This window comes from Scyliorhinus canicula, chromosome 14 (genome assembly GCF_902713615.1).
Source record: "Scyliorhinus canicula chromosome 14, sScyCan1.1, whole genome shotgun sequence".
In the NCBI taxonomy this organism is placed as follows: Eukaryota; Metazoa; Chordata; class Chondrichthyes; order Carcharhiniformes; family Scyliorhinidae; genus Scyliorhinus; species Scyliorhinus canicula.
In genome coordinates this window covers 57,052,332-57,068,141 of record NC_052159.1, presented here as the reverse complement: position 1 = coordinate 57,068,141, position 15,810 = coordinate 57,052,332, and the positions used below count along the sequence as shown (strand labels likewise).

General features: G+C 49.7%; 1 protein-coding gene across 2 annotated transcripts in view; it reads left to right on the top strand.

Annotated features, from left to right (window-relative positions):
• Positions 1-15,810, top strand: part of mphosph8 (M-phase phosphoprotein 8) — a 116,550-nt gene that overhangs the window by 47,144 nt on the left and 53,596 nt on the right. For both annotated transcript variants that reach the window (XM_038817982.1, XM_038817981.1), the window contains exon 5: positions 15,220-15,468. In XM_038817982.1, the coding sequence (XP_038673910.1) occupies positions 15,220-15,468 (249 nt within the window). The remainder of the gene's footprint in view (positions 1-15,219; positions 15,469-15,810) is intronic.

The following is a 15,810-nucleotide window of genomic DNA, read 5'->3' as shown; positions in this document are numbered from 1 at the left end:
GCCACACCTCCCTCTCTTTTACCACCTTCCCTGAGCTTACTGAAACATTGAAACCCCGGAACCTGCAACAACCATTCCTGTCCCTGCTCTATCCATGTCTCCGAAATGGCCACATCATCGAAGACCCAGGTGCCAACCCATGCTGCAAGTTCACCCACCTTATTCCGGATGCTCCTGGCGTTGAATTAGACAGTTGATAGTCTGACGGTGGCTTGCACACACCTGCCCACTGCCAATGTTTTATCTGGGCACCTGCTTAGAAATATTGAATACCAGGCCTACCTAGTGCCGCAAGAAAAATACTGTGAATGCTGGAAATCTGAAATAAAAGCAGAGAATGTTGGAAATGCTCAGAATGTTGGGCAGCATAGAAAATGACTATCGTCCCTGCTTCAACCACCTCCGCCGACAGCGAGTTCCAGTTACTTGCTACCCTCCGTAAAAAGAAAAACTTGCCCCGTATATCTACTCTAAATCTTGCCCCTCGCACCAGGGGCTGGTTTAGCACACTGGGCTAAATCGCTGGCTTTTAAAGCAGACCCAAGGCAGGCCAGCAGCACGGTTTAATTCCTGTACTAGCCTCCCCGAACAGGTGCCAGAATGTGGCGAATGGGGGGCGTTACACAGTAACTTAATTGAAGCCTACTCGCGACAATAGCGATTTTCATTTTTCATTAAACCTGTGCCTCCCAGTAATTGACTCCTCTACCCTGGGAAAAGGTCTCTGACTATCCACTCAGTCTATGCCCCTCATAATTTTGTAGACCAGGCAATATCTGAGTAAATCTCGTCTGCACCCAAGCCTCCACATCTTTCTGGTAGTGTGGCGACCAGAATTGAACACTATACTCCAAGTGTGGCCTAACTGAGGTTCTAAAAAGCTGCAACGTGACTTGCCAATTTTTATACTCAATGCCCCGGCCAATGAAAGCAAGCATGCTGGATGCCTTCTTGACTACCTTCTCCACCTGTGTTGCCCCTTCCAGTGACCTTTGAACCTGTACACCTAGACCTCTCAAATTGTCAATACTCTGAGGGTTCTACCATTCACTGTATATTCCCTACCTGCATTAGACGTTCCAAAATGCATTACCTCACATTTGTCCGGACAAAACTCCATCTGCCATCTCTCTGCCCAAGTCTCCAAATGATCTAAATCCGGCTGTATCCTCTGACAGTCCTCATCGCTAGCCGCAATTCCACCAAACTTTGTCGTCTGCAAACTGCCCAGTTACATTTTCCTCCCAATCATTTATATACACTACGAACAGTCATCATAACATTGGTATTATGATGTGTTAACTCAACTGCATGTGGATTTCTACGGGTAACTACAATCACCAGAGAAAGCAAAACATATGAAAGAAATTCACATGAGCTTGCATTTTTGCGTCGAAGGGTGCATCTAGGTTAATGGCTGACTTGAGTTGGGGCAGAGTGTAAAATCTGGCGTACATCATTTGTATGCAAATTTTCTAATTTCTGGCACTGAAAATCTGTATATTTATGCTATTTAGCGCATGTTTCCAGGAGAACCTGGGTCATCTAATCATGGTGAAGTTAGGGTGAGAAGGTAGGGGAAGGCTGAGACAGATTGGAAGGTGAAACATCCAGTATTAAAGAACCAGTAAAATTGTGAAACATGACCTACTACAGTAGTCCCCCTTTATAACGCGGGTGTTGGGGTCCAAGACAGCCACCCGCGTTGCAACCGAGCCGCGGATATCCACGATGGGGGTTTTAAATTTATTTAAAAATCTATGCTAGCGCTTCCCATTGAGAGTCTACGGGGGGCGGGGGCAGAGGTCAGACCCCCGTAGACTCACAATGGGAAGCGCTAGCATAGATTTTTAAATAAATTTAAAACCACCATCGTGGATCTAATTAAAACAGTGTCAATTTCAGCGGCCGGCTCACTTTGATCCGGAGAGGGAAGCTGCTCTCTCACTGAAACAATCAGCCGGCCGCTGAAATTGACACTGCCGGCTGCTCTCTCCCTCCAATCCAACTTTTAAGTTTTAATGTTTGTGATTGGAGGGAGAGAGCAGCCGGCAGTGTCAATTTCAGCGGCCGGCTGATTGTTTCAGTGAGAGAGCAGCTTCCCTCTCCGGATCAAAGTGAGCCGGCCGCTGAAATTGACACTGCCGGCTGATTGGAGGGAGAGAGCAGAGAACACAAGAGGAGGTCATATGGGCCTCTGCAAGACCAGCATGGTCACACATCGCCCCTCCCCTCTGTAGCTGGGGTACAGGCTGTGGCTGCTGGGGTACAGGCTGTGGCTGCTGGGGTACAGGCTGTGGCTGCTGGGGTACGGGCTGTGGCTGCTGGGGTACGGGCTGTGGCTGCTGGGGTACAGGCTGTGGCTGCTGGGGTACAGGCTGTGGCTGCTGGGGTACAGGCCGTGGCTGCTGGGGTACAGGCCGTGGCTGCTGGGGTTCAGGCCGTGGCTGCTGGGGTACAGGCCGTGGCTGCTGGGCTTCAGGCCGTGGCTGCTGGGCTTCAGGCTGTGGCTGCTGGGGTACTGTGGCTGCTGGGGTTCAGGCTGTGGCTGCTGGGGTACAGGCTGTGGCTGCTGGGGTACAGGCTGTGGCTCCTGGGGTACAGGCTGTGGCTCCTGGGGTACAGGCCGTGGCTGCTGGGCTTCAGGCTGTGGCTGCTGGGGTACTGTGGCTGCTGGGGTACTGTGGCTGCTGGGGTACAGGCTGTGGCTGCTGGGGTACTGATTGGAGGGAGAGAGCAGCGGGCAGTGTCAATTTCAGCGGCCGGCTGATTGCTTCAGTGAGAGAGCAGCTTCCCTCTCCGGATCAAAGTGAGCTGGCCGCTGAAATTGACACTGCCGGCTGCTCTCTCCCTCCAATCAGAAACATTAAAACTTAAAAGTTGGATTGGAGGGTTAGAGCAGCGGGCAGTGTCAATTTCAACGGCCGGCTCACTTTGATCCGGAGAGGGAAGCTGCTCTCTCACTGAAACAATCAGCCGGCCGCTGAAATTGACACTGCCGGCTGCTCTCTCCCTCCAATCCAACTTTTAAGTTTTAATGTTTGTGATTGGAGGGAGAGAGAGCAGCCGGCAGTGTCAATTTCAGCGGCCGGCTGATTGTTTCAGTGAGAGAGCAGCTTCCCTCTCCGGATCAAAGTGAGCCGGCCGCTGAAATTGACACAACTGACAGTTGGGGTCCATAAGCCCCCCCGCGGTATATCGCGAACCGACGGTATTGCGGAGCGCGGTATAACGGGGGACTACTGTACTACATGATTATCATGACTACCATGGTATCATTTTCACTGTGACTATGGATATGTTACAATGAGGTCCTATTTGATCATTAATTATGCTTGGTGCCACTTCTTCTGTGGCCCTTAATTGGCAGACATAATTCCCTAATTGCTACATTTTGTTCCATTGCAGTGAAGGTGAATACCTTGTGTTGTACAGCGAGTATTTTGAAACCTGTGTTATGGATTGTTGGAAAACTGATTTGGTGTAGTTTGTCTTGGTTATTTTCTGGGGGTCAGACAATGTTATATCCGTTTTTGGCAGTTAGATAATATCTCAAATGGGGAGTGAGATATGCATAGATGTAAGCCCGCTGACCCTGCTGTATGTATAAATAAGACTATGGCTGAGCTGAGTGTGACCGTTAACCACACTTTCATGCCTGACACTTTAACTCTTTACTCGTAAATCATTATCTGTAACTCATCTGTAATTTGAAAGAAGTGGCTAGTGAGATAGTTGATGTGTTTGTTATAATTTTCCAAAATTCTCTAGATGCAGGGAAGGTTCATAAGATTTGAAAATATATATTTTGACCCAACCTCCACTGCTCTCTGCAAAAGGATATTCCAAAGGCTAACGACACTCAAAGAGAAAATATTCCTCCTATTTGCCATTATCGATATAATTAACATCTCAGTATATTACGAACTGGAAGGGAGGGAGAAACTCAGAAAAATTGCAGTCAACAGGGAAATAATACTGATCAAATTGTTGGAGCTCTGGGCTGATAAATCCATGGGTCCTGATGGACTTCATCTGAGGGTCTTGAAAGAAGTGGCTAATGAGATAGTTGATGTGTTGGTTATAATTTTCCAAAATTCTCTAGATGCAGGGAAGGTTCATATGATTTGAAAGTAGTAATTGCAACTATTTTATTCAAAAAGGGAGGGAGACGGGAAGCAGGAAACTACACACCAGTTAGCTTGACATCTGAAAATGAAATGAAATGAAAATCCCTAATTGTAACAAGTAGGCTTCAAATTAAGTTTCTATGAAAAGACCCTAGTCGCCACATTCCGACCCCTGTTCGGGGAGGCTGGTACGAGAATTGAACCGTACTTTGGTCTGCTTTAAAAGCCAGCTATTTTGCTCTGTGCTAAACCAGCCCTTTTCTGTTGTAGGGAAAATATTGGCTATTATTAAAGATGTTACAGAAGAGCACTTGGAAAAATCCAAGGTAATCAGGCAGAGTCAGCATGGGTTTTGTGAAAGGGAACTCGTGTCACCGGCCTTGGGTGACTGTCTGTGGGTTTCCTCCAGATTCTTGCAGTTTCTCCCTGTGTTTGTGTGGGTTTCCTCCAGGTGCTCTAGTTTCCTCCCACAGTCCAAAAATGTGCAGGTTAGGTGGATTGGCTACACTAAATTGGCCCTTAGTGTCCAAACATTAGGCAGGATTATGGGGGGTAGGTTGGGGGCGTGGGTGGGATGCTCTTTTGGAGGTTCGGTATGGACTTGATTGGCCAAATGGCGACCTGCACAATTGTGATTCTATGCTTAACCAATTTATTGAAGCTTTAAAGGAGTCCTGTGCTGCAGATAAAAGGGAGCCAGTCGATGTACTGTACATTAGATTTCCAGAAGGTATTTGATAAACTGCCATATCAGATTATTGGGGGAAAATGTAAGCTAATAGCTTTAGGGGTAACATATTGGCATGGATAAAAAGATTGGCTAGCTAACAGAAAACATTTGGCAAATGGATATTTGTCTGGTTGGCAGGATGTATCTCTCGGTGTGCCACGGAGGTCCATGCTAGGGCCTCAGCTTTTTACAAGGTACATGACAAAGGGATCCAAAGTATGTTTGCTAAATTTGCTGATGACACAAAGGTAGGTGAGAAACTTAAGTTGTGCAAAGGACATAAGGAGGCTACAAAGAGACATGATAGCTCAAGTGAGGGGGCAAAGGTCTGGCAAATGACATCTAATGTGGGCAAATGTGAAATTGTCCATTTTCGCAGGTAAAATAAAAAAGTATTTAAATGGTGAGAAATTGCAGAGTTTTTAAGAGGTTGAGGAATCTGGGTTCCTAGTGCATGAATCACAAAAGGATAGCATGTAAATACAGTAATAAAATGAGGAATGCTAATAGAATTTAAATCATTTATTGTGAGGGGAATTGATTGCAAAAGTAGGGAAGGGATGATTTGGTTGTGCAGGGCATTGGTGAGACCAGAGTACTTTGTACAGTATTGGCCTCATTTAAGGAAATATGTAAATGCATTAGGATCAGTTCAGAGGTTTACTAGACTGATACAGGAATGGATGGGTTGCCTTATGACGAAAGGTTGGATAGCTTAGGCTTGTGTTGACTTAGTGTAGAAGGGTAAGAGGTGACTTGATTCAAACATAAGATCCTGAGGGATCTTGACGGGGTGGGTGTGAAGAGGATGTTTCCTTTTGAAAGAGAATCTCGGAACTAGGAGTCAGCTTTTTTTTAATAAAAAAAAAGTGTTGCTCATTTAACGTAAGAGGAGGAGAAATCATTTTTCTGAGGGTCACGATTCTTCTTTCAGGCTGGTGGTATGGCTGCAATAGATGCAATTAAGATGTTGTAAAAGTAGGGTAATCATTGTTATAACCATTTAATTGTTTACCTATATAGGGCTAATGGACTTTTGTTTGAAGAAAGAAGGTCCCTGGGATTTAGATCATTGAAGGGTTGTGATTAGCCTTAGTATGATGGTCATAAGACAGTTAGTGGGATATGTATGATGTAATTAATGGGAGGAGCCATATCTGTGGCAAGAAGATTAGCTTTTAGTCTGCCAAAGACAAAAGGACTTGCAGTGTGTGTCTGAAAGGGCCTTTCTCCTTTGCTGAAAGCAACTCTTAACGCAGGACAGCAAGTATCCCTGTGTTAGCTAACTTTATCTACAAGCGGCATTTAACCTGTAATGTTCTTTGTTTAGTTGGAGATAGAGAAGGTATACAAGTTAGAAGTTCAGAATTGTTTATCTGTTAATTGCTTAACTGTTAATTGTAAGCTTTTTTCTGTGATAATGTAGTTGGCCCTGTTAAGAATACCATTTGTGACTTCCGGTTGCGGCTATGACCAGCTAAGTCGCACATTTGGCAGCTCCTGCGACAAAGGTGTTTAAGGGCCGATTGGAGGGCCCCGACGGTACTGTAAAGACGAATCCCGGTGGGGGAAGGCTCCCTGAGGAGAGTGAGACCAACTTTATGGTCGGTACTCGGAGTGGGGCGACAAAAAAAGCGGCAGCAGCTCCCCGAAAAAAGCGGGGGAAGAGGACCAAAATGGCGGCCGGTGGCGCACTAGAAGATTGGAGAAAATGGGCGGAGGAGCAGCAGGCTGCTCTCCTCCGGTGTTTTACGGAGCTGAAAGTGGAACTCTTAGAGTCCATGAACGCGACGACCACAAGGCTGATGGGGGCCCAGGCGACCCAAGAGGCGTCGATAAGAGAGCTGCAGCAGGAGATGACTGCAAGGGAGGAGGAGGCCACGGTCCTCGTGGGAAAGGTGGAGGTGCACGAGGCACTCCACCTGAAATGGCAGAGCCGCTTTGAGGAGCTGGACACTCGAATGAGGCGGAAGAACTTGAGGATCCTGGGCCTAGCAGAAGGCCTGGAGGGGCCTGATCTCCCGAAATATGTAGCGGAGATGCTGAGCTCCCTGATGGGAGAGGGGGCCGGTCCATCGCCTCTGGAGCTGGAAGAAGCATATCGGGTCATGGCTAGGCGGCCTAGGGCGAACGAGCCCCCGAGGGCGGTGCTGGTGCGATTCCAGCGTTTCTGTGATCGGGAGAAAGTGCTGAGGTGGGCCAACAGGGAGAAAAGCAGCAAATGGGAGAATTCGGCGGTGCGGATATATCAGGACTGGAGTGCAGAGGTGGCAAAGCGGCGGGCCCGGTTTAACCGGACGAAGGCGGTGCTGCACGCAAAGAGGATCAAGTTCGGAATGCTGCAGCCAGCGCGCTTGTGGGTCACCTACAAGGACCAGCACCATTACTTTGAGACCCCAGAGGAGGCATGGACTTTTGTTCGGGAGGAAAAGCTGGACCTGAACTAGAACTTGGGAACGCCGGCGGTCGAGGCCGCCCGAGTACCCTTGACTGATCAAGTGGCCCATGTCTTTCTTAGGCCAGGTCGGAACTTGGTTAAAGTTGATGGATCGTTTGGTTTCTTTGAAACTTGTGTTATGGGGGGTTTCTTTGTTCCTTTTTTGTGTGTCTCTTCCCGTTGCCAACTTCCCTTAATTATTGTTGTTGTAGGGGGGGCTTTTTTTTTTTTACTGTTTTTTTGATCTGTTCTTTAAGGGTTATGGTTACTGTTCTGTTCGATGGAGGGTGATGGTTAAATACGTTATTATTGGGTAGTTATTTAGTTATGCAGGCATAGTTATGTATTTATGTATTTATTTGAGATTTGTTATTTATATTGTTATATTGTTAAGTTGGGGAGACGGGACGGGGGGGGTGCAAGTTGGTTATGCGGGTTTTCTTTTTCTCTTTTTTTCTTCCTCTCGTTTTAAGGGGGCTTTTTTATGGGCTTGGATGGGGACGGGGTGGAATTGAAGATGGCGGGGTAGGGTGTGGCCGGGCGAAAGCGCGGGCTTTCCCCTGTTTCCCGCGCGCGGGACGGAGGAAGGGGGAGGAGAGAAGAGTGGGGTGTGGCCAGCAATGGCGGCTTTTCCCGCGCTGAAGCGGGGTCAGAGAGGGATGGCAAGGGGGGGGGAGGGGTCCTAGCCGGGGGGGGGGTTAGGGGGGGATACCGGGTTGCTGCTGGAAAGGCCGAGGACGGGAAGGGAAGAACGGGAGGTGAGAGGGGGGGGCCATCGCCATGGGGAACGGGTCAGAAGGGGAGGGTCGACCCGGGGCGAACAGGGGACAGGACATGGCTAATAGACAGGGGAAAGGGACCGGTCGCTCCGCGACCCGGTTGGTTACTTGGAACGTGAGGGGGCTGAATGGGCCGGTCAAGAGAGCAAGGGTTTTTTCACACCTAAAGGGACTGCAGGCGGATGTGGCAATGTTGCAGGAGACTCACTTGAGAGTAGTAGACCAGGTACGCCTGAGAAGGGGGTGGGTGGGACAGGTGTTCCACTCAGGCTTGGACGCAAAGAACCGGGGGGTGGCGATTCTGGTGGGAAAGAGGGTGTCGTTCGTGGCGGCGCAGGTGGTAGCAGATAAGGAGGGTAGGTACGTGATGGTGAAGGGTAGGCTGCAGGGAGAGAATGTGGTGCTGGTGAATGTGTATGCCCCGAATTGGGATGACGCGGGTTTTATGAGGCGCCTGTTGGGCCTCATTCCGGGTCTGGAGGCAGGGGGCCTGATCATGGGGGGGGACTTCAATACAGTGCTCGACCCTGGGCTGGACAGATCGAGTTCCAGGACGAATAGGAGGCCGGCAGCGGCAGAGGTGCTAAGGGGGTTCATGGAGCAGATGGGGGGGGTAGACCCTTGGAGATTTGGCAGGCCAAGGGCGAGGGAGTATTCTTTTTTCTCCCACATCCACAGGGTGTACTCCAGAATAGACTTTTTTGTACTGAGCAGGGGGCTGATTTCGAGAGTGCAGGACACGGAGTACTCGGCCATTGCGATTTCGGACCATGCACCACACTGGGTAGAGGTAGAACTGGGGGAAGCACGGGACCAGCGCCCGTTGTGGCGCCTGGATGTGGGGCTGCTGGCGGACGATGAGGTGTGCGGAAGGGTCCGGAAGGGCATTGAGAGATATCTGGGCACGAACGACACGGGCGAGGTGAAGGTGGGGGTAGTCTGGGAGGCCCTGAAAGCAGTGATCAGAGGAGAGCTGATCTCCATAAGGGCACACAGAGAAAGGAAGGAGAGGCAGGAGAGGGAGAGACTGGTGGGGGAACTTATAGGAGTGGACAGGAGATACGCGGAGACACCAGAGGAGGGGCTGTTGAGGGAGCGGCGCAGTTTACAGGCCCAGTTTGACCTACTGACCACTAGGAAGGCGGAGACGCAATGGAGAAGGGCACAGGGCGCGGTCTATGAGTACGGGGAAAAGGCGAGCAGGATGCTAGCACACCAGCTGCGCAAGCGAGATGCAGCCAGAGAGATTGGGGGAGTGAGAGAGAAGGGAGGGAACGTAGTGCAGAAGGGGCAAGAGGTGAACGGGGTCTTCAGGGATTTCTACAGGGAATTGTACCGGTCTGAGCCGCCCAGGAGGAGGGGGGGAATGGAGAACTTCCTCGATAGATTGAGGTTCCCAAAGGTCCAGGAGGAACGGGTGGAGGGGCTGGGGGCGCCGATAGAGCTGCAGGAGCTAGTTAAAGGGATAGGCCAGATGCAGGCGGGGAAGGCGCCGGGGCCGGATGGGTTCCCGGTGGAATTTTATAAGAAGTATGTGGACTTGGTGGGTCCAGTGCTGGTGCGAGCCTTCAATGAGGCGCGAGAGGGGGGGGGTTCTGCCCCCGACAATGTCACAGGCCCTGATCTCCTTGATCCTGAAGCGGGACAAAGACCCTGTACAGTGTGGGTCCTACAGGCCTATCTCCCTCTTGAATGTAGATGCCAAACTGTTGGCAAAGGTCCTGGCAACCAGAATAGAGGATTGTGTGCCGGGGTAATCCATGAGGACCAGACGGGGTTCGTAAAGGGACGACAACTTAACACAAATGTCCGGAGACTGTTGAATGTGATTATGATGCCAGCAGTGGAGGGGGAGGCTGAGATAGTGGTAGCACTGGATGCGGAGAAGGCATTCGATAGGGTGGAGTGGGAATACCTGTGGGAGACGCTGGAACGGTTTGGGTTTGGGGAGGGATTTATCAAGTGGGTGAAGCTGCTGTATTCGGCCCCGATGGCGAGTGTGGTTACAAACGGGAGGAGGTCAGAGTATTTTGGGCTCCATCGAGGTACCAGGCAGGGATGCCCCCTATCCCCCTTACTATTTGCATTAGCGATCGAACCGTTGGCGATGGCACTGAGGGGTTCAGGGGGGTGGAGAGGACTGACAAGGGGAGGGGAGGAACATCGGGTATCACTCTATGCGGATGATTTGTTGTTATATGTGGCGGACCCGGAAGGGGGAATGCCGGAGGTAATGGAAATACTAGCGGAGTTTGGGGACTTTTCGGGATATAAATTAAATGTGGGTAAAAGTGAGGTCTTTGTGATACACCCGGGAGATCAGGGGGAGGGAATTGGGCGGCTCCCCTTTAAGAGAGCAGTAAAGAGCTTCAGGTACTTGGGGGTGCAGGTGGCAAGGAACTGGGGGACCCTCCACAAGCTGAACTTTTCAAGGCTGGTGGAGCAGATGGAGGAGGAGTTCAAGAGGTGGGACATGGTACCGCTGTCGCTAGCAGGGAGGGTGCAGTCAGTCAAAATGACGGTCCTCCCGAGGTTCTTGTTTCTGTTTCAGTGCTTGCCCATCTTTCTCCCCAGGGCCTTCTTCAAGAAGGTAACTAGCAGCATTATGGGCTATGTGTGGGCACATGGCACCCCTAGAGTGAGAAGGATTTTCTTGGAACGGAGTAGGGACAGGGGAGGATTAGCGCTACCCAATCTTTCCGGATACTACTGGGCGGCGAACGCATCGATGGTGCGCAAGTGGGTGATGGAGGGGGAGGGGGCAGCTTGGAAACGTATGGAGAGGGCGTCCTGCGGCAATACAAGCCTGGGGGCGCTAGTAACGGCACCATGGCCGCTCCCCCCCACAAGGTATACCACGAGTCCGGTAGTGGCGGCCACCCTGAAAATCTGGGGGCAGTGGAGGCGACACAGGGGGGAAGTGGGGGGTCTGATGGCGGCGCCACTGAGAGGGAACCATAGATTTGTCCCGGGGAACACTGGCGGGGGATTCCAGAGCTGGCACAGGGCGGGCATCAGGCAACTGAGGGACATGTTCATAGAGGGGAGGTTTGCGAGCCTAGGAGAGCTGGAGGAGAAATTTGAGCTCCCCCCGGGGAACACGTTTAGATACCTGCAGGTGAAGGCATTTGCCAGACGACAGGTGGAAGGATTTCCCTTGCTTCCCGATAGAGGGGTGAGTGATAGGGTGCTGTCAGGGGTCTGGGTCGGAGAAGGGAAGGTCTCGGACATCTACAAAATAATGCAGGAGGTGGAGGAGGTACCGATAGAGGAGCTGAAAGACAAGTGGGAAGCGGAGCTGGGAGAGCAGATAGAAGATGGGACATGGGCGGATGCCTTAGAGAGGGTCAATTCGTCGTCGTCGTGCGCAAGGTTGGGCCTCATCCAATTTAAGGTGCTGCACAGAGCCCATATGACGGGGACTAGGATGAGTCGGTTCTTCGAAGGTGAGGACCGGTGTGTTAGGTGTTCGGGAAGCCCTGCGAACCATGTACATATGTTCTGGATGTGCCCGGCACTGGAAGAGTTCTGGGAGGGGGTGGCGGGGACGGTATCGAGAGTGGTGGGAACCAGGGTCAAACCAGGGTGGGGGCTAGCGATTTTTGGGGTTGGGGTGGAGCCAGGAGTACAGGAGGCAGGGGAGGCCGGAATATTGGCCTTTGCGTCCTTGGTAGCTCGGAGAAGGATCTTGATTCAGTGGAGGGACATAAGGCCACCAAGTGTTAACACCTGGTTAAACGACATGGCAAGCTTCATCCAATTGGAAAGAATCAAATTCGCCCTGAGAGGGTCGGTACAGGGGTTCTTCCGGCGGTGGCAGCCCTTCCTTGACTTTCTGGATCAGAGATAGGAACTGGAGGCCGAAACAGCAGCAACCCGGGGGGAAAGGGGGGGGGGGGGGGGGGGGAAAGGGAGGGGGGGGGGGGGGATAGCAACGAAGGGAGCACGTCAGCGGGGGGTCGCGGGCAATGACTGCCCGAGGCCATCGGCAGAAAGGGAAAAACGGTTTGGTTGCTAGACTGGTAGCGCGGGGGGGGGGGGGGGAGGGTGGGGGGGTGCGCGCGGGGGAGGGCGTGGGGAGGATTTTCCAGGGGGGATTTGTTGTGTTATAATTTAAAATGTAGTAGGGGTAAATGTTTGTATCGAAAAATTTCAATAAAAATTATTTAAAAAAAAAAAAGAATACCATTTGTTTTAACATAAAATATCTCGGTTTGTCAGTGGAATTACTCCTAGGGGTGAAGTATCCTTTCCTCACAATTTACAAATAGCAAAGTCCAGTTTCCTAAAATACATTGGGGGGGGGGGGGTTTGGTCCCGTATCCTAACAGTAAGCAGCAATGTGGGGTTGAAGTTACAATCAGATCAGCCATTATTGAATAACAGAGCACGTTTGAAGGGCCAAGTGACCTAATCCTAATTTGTATGATCTTGTGGTGACTCAGTATTAATTGAGTCCAAGTTAATGACCTTTACTTGATGATCAAACTATGGTCTGTTACAAGCTTTTCATAATGTACTTTCTCTTTGATGCCCTTGTGTGGTTGCTTCTTTCTGCCTGACAACAGTGTTGACTGACACCGATGATAATCTTTGCCAGTGTATGCTGAGCAACATGCAACTAACTGAGGTTTGGCTTTTCTGACTTTGTCCTACACTACTGAGCTGTCAGTATTACTCTCGAGCCCATGACCTAAAGGACAGATGGTGGGTGAAAAGAGCGCAGGAGACTCAGCAACTTGCTGACAACCACTATGTGGCTTCTTCAGCACAGTCAAAACCATTCGCGGTCAGGGTACCCAGGAACCCACCCCACAAGTCAAAAACGTAGAGGTGCTCATCAAAGACCGAGAGGCAATGAACGCCTGCTGGGGAGAGCGCTTTGAGGACCTTCTCAACCAAGATACAGCCGTAGATATGTGTCCTCAACACCATCCTGCAAGACGCTACCCACCACCATCTCAGCGCAACCCCAGCTCGTCGTGAGGTCGCAGAGGGCATTCGACTGAAGAACAGCTAGGCCTCTGGGCAGATGGAATCCCCGCAGAAGTACTAAAATGCGACGGAGATCCACTCTTGACATGAATCCACAACCTCGTCACCCTTGTCTGGAAGGAAGAGAGCATGCCGGATGATCTCTGAGATGCCTTAATGGTGACCATCTTCAAGAAAGGAGACAGCGGAAATTACCGAGGGATTTCTCTACCCTCCACCACGGGAAAGGTCATCGCGTAAATACTCAAATGCATCTGGACAAATATATGAACGGGCGGGGAACAGAGGGAAATAGATCCTTGGAAAATAGGCAACAGGTATAGATAAAGGATCTGGATCGGTGCAGGCTGGGAGGGCCGAAGGGCCTGTTCCTGTGCTGTAATTTTCTTTGTTCCTCCCAGTGGCCAAAGATTTCCTCCCTCAGTATCAGTGCAGCTTCCACCCATCAATAGGTTCAATGGACATGACCTTCCATGCGCGGCAAATCCAGGAAAAGTGCAGGGAGCAGAATCAACCTTTGTACTTGGCCGCCTTCAATCTTGCAAAAGCCTTTGACAGTCAACCGTGAGGGATTATGGAGCATCATCCTCCGCCTGCTCCATGATGACATGCCAGCCATGATCCTCGTCAACGGAACCACCACAGACCCAATACGTGTGCAAACTGGAGTCAAATAGGGCTGCACCAACACTCTTCTCATCTTTGCAGCAACACTCTACCCCTTCACTCTGAAGCTCCCTGCTGGAGTGGAGCTAACTATTGGTCAAGTGGCAAATTGTTGAACTCCACCTCCAGGCCAGAACCAAGACCACCCACCAACTTGCCATTGAGCTGCAGTACGCAGGCAACGCCTGTGTGTGCGGAGACCGAGCTACAAATAGGCATCACATTCACCAAGGCATATGAAATAATGGGCTTCAGACTAAACATTTGGAAAATGAAGGTTCTCTACCAGCCCGCTCCTGCCACACGAAACTGCCCTCCAAAATCCATGGTGAGCCCTCGATAAAGTGGATGATTTTCCAAGCCTCAGGAGCCTCCTGCTACAAGCAGACATTGACGACAAAATCCAACAGCGACTTTAATGCAGGCTTCGGACGCTTGAGGTGCAGAGTATTCAAAGGCCCTAGACCTCAAACTCAGCACCAAGCTCATGTCCGTGGTCCCCGTCCTGCTGTATGCTTCAGAAGCATGGACAATGTACAGCAGACTCCACGTATCTTTGGAGAGATATCATCAATGCAACTTTTGCAAAATCCTGCAAATCTATTGGCAGAACACGTGTACGAACGTGAATGTCCTCACCCAGGCCAATATCCACAGTATCATTGCCTGCATGCACAACACATAACTCCCAAAACAAGTACTCTTACTCCGTGCTCTGCAATGGCAAACAATCACTCGGAGGGCAGAGGAAACTAAGGATGCTCTGAAAACCTTCTTAAATAAATGTAACCTCCCTACTGACACGTGAGAATCATATTCCTCAGAACGCACAAGCCGGGGGAAAAAAGCATCCGCAAAGGCGCCAATCACCTTGAGCGTCATAAGGTGGAGCATGAGGAGGCCAAGCATGAAGCAGAAGGAAAGCGCAGAATCTAGAACGTCCCACCCACCTACCCACCCCATCCGGCATCAATTCCCAAATCTATGGCAGAATCTGTGGATCCAGGATCGGACTGTTCAGACACCGCAGAACCCATGTCTGTGGAGTGGAAGCAAGTCATCCTCGATGCTGAGGGACTGCTCGAGAGACACTGATCAGTCAGAATTGAACTATTAAACATTTAAAAATAGTTCATTAATATCTCAATTTATGGAACATGAAAGGTATGTCTAAACTGCCAATATGAAATAAATTCTACTTTCAGACAAAGGATTGTAACCAGGAAAAAATAATTAATTGAATGAAGGAAATAAAGATAATTAAAAGTATTTTTCTGCATCGAACACTTGATTGCTGATTTCATTTGTAAATGATTTTTAAAAATTGTGTTGATTTCCTCGAGTGCTAACAAGGGTGTAAATGAATGGTTCAAGTGACCATTATGAACTTTTATTGTGGTAATTTCGAAAAATGATCTGGTGACCCCTGCCTCACATAATTAGTATTGCATACTCATTCTGCTTTCCCCATTTGCTTTAAAGATGATCGAGAGATAAAGGGTCTTTTCGACAAATTCCTGATTCCCTTCTCAGATGCAAATGATGAGAACAGGCTGAATAAAGAAGACACAGTTCCCCTTGATTCTAAATTTGAGGAGAACAAAACTAAAGGGAAGAAGCAGGCACAAAAAGATAAAAGTACAAAAGAGGAGAATGATTCCAGAGTGCAGAGTACAATTGAAGATACTCCAGAGGTTCTCGATATTATATCTCAGACTGAGGAGAATCCAGGTATGTATAACTGGAGTAAATTGTATTTGTTACACTGAAAAAAGCTTTTTATGAAATGACTGATGTATCAGCTTCTCGTCCTTTATTTTTGTATTAATTCATGGGATGTAGGTGTCACTGGCTAGGCCAGCATTTACTTCCCATCCCTAGTTTCCCTTGAATTGAGTGGCTTGTTGGGCTATTTCAGACGGCATTAAGAGTCAACCACATTGCTGTGAGTCTGGAGCCACATGTTGGCTAGACCAGGTGAGGGTTGCAGATTTCCTTCCCTCAAGGGCATTAATAAACCAGATGGTTTTTTACACCAGTCGACAATGGTTTCATTGCCATCATTAGATTTTT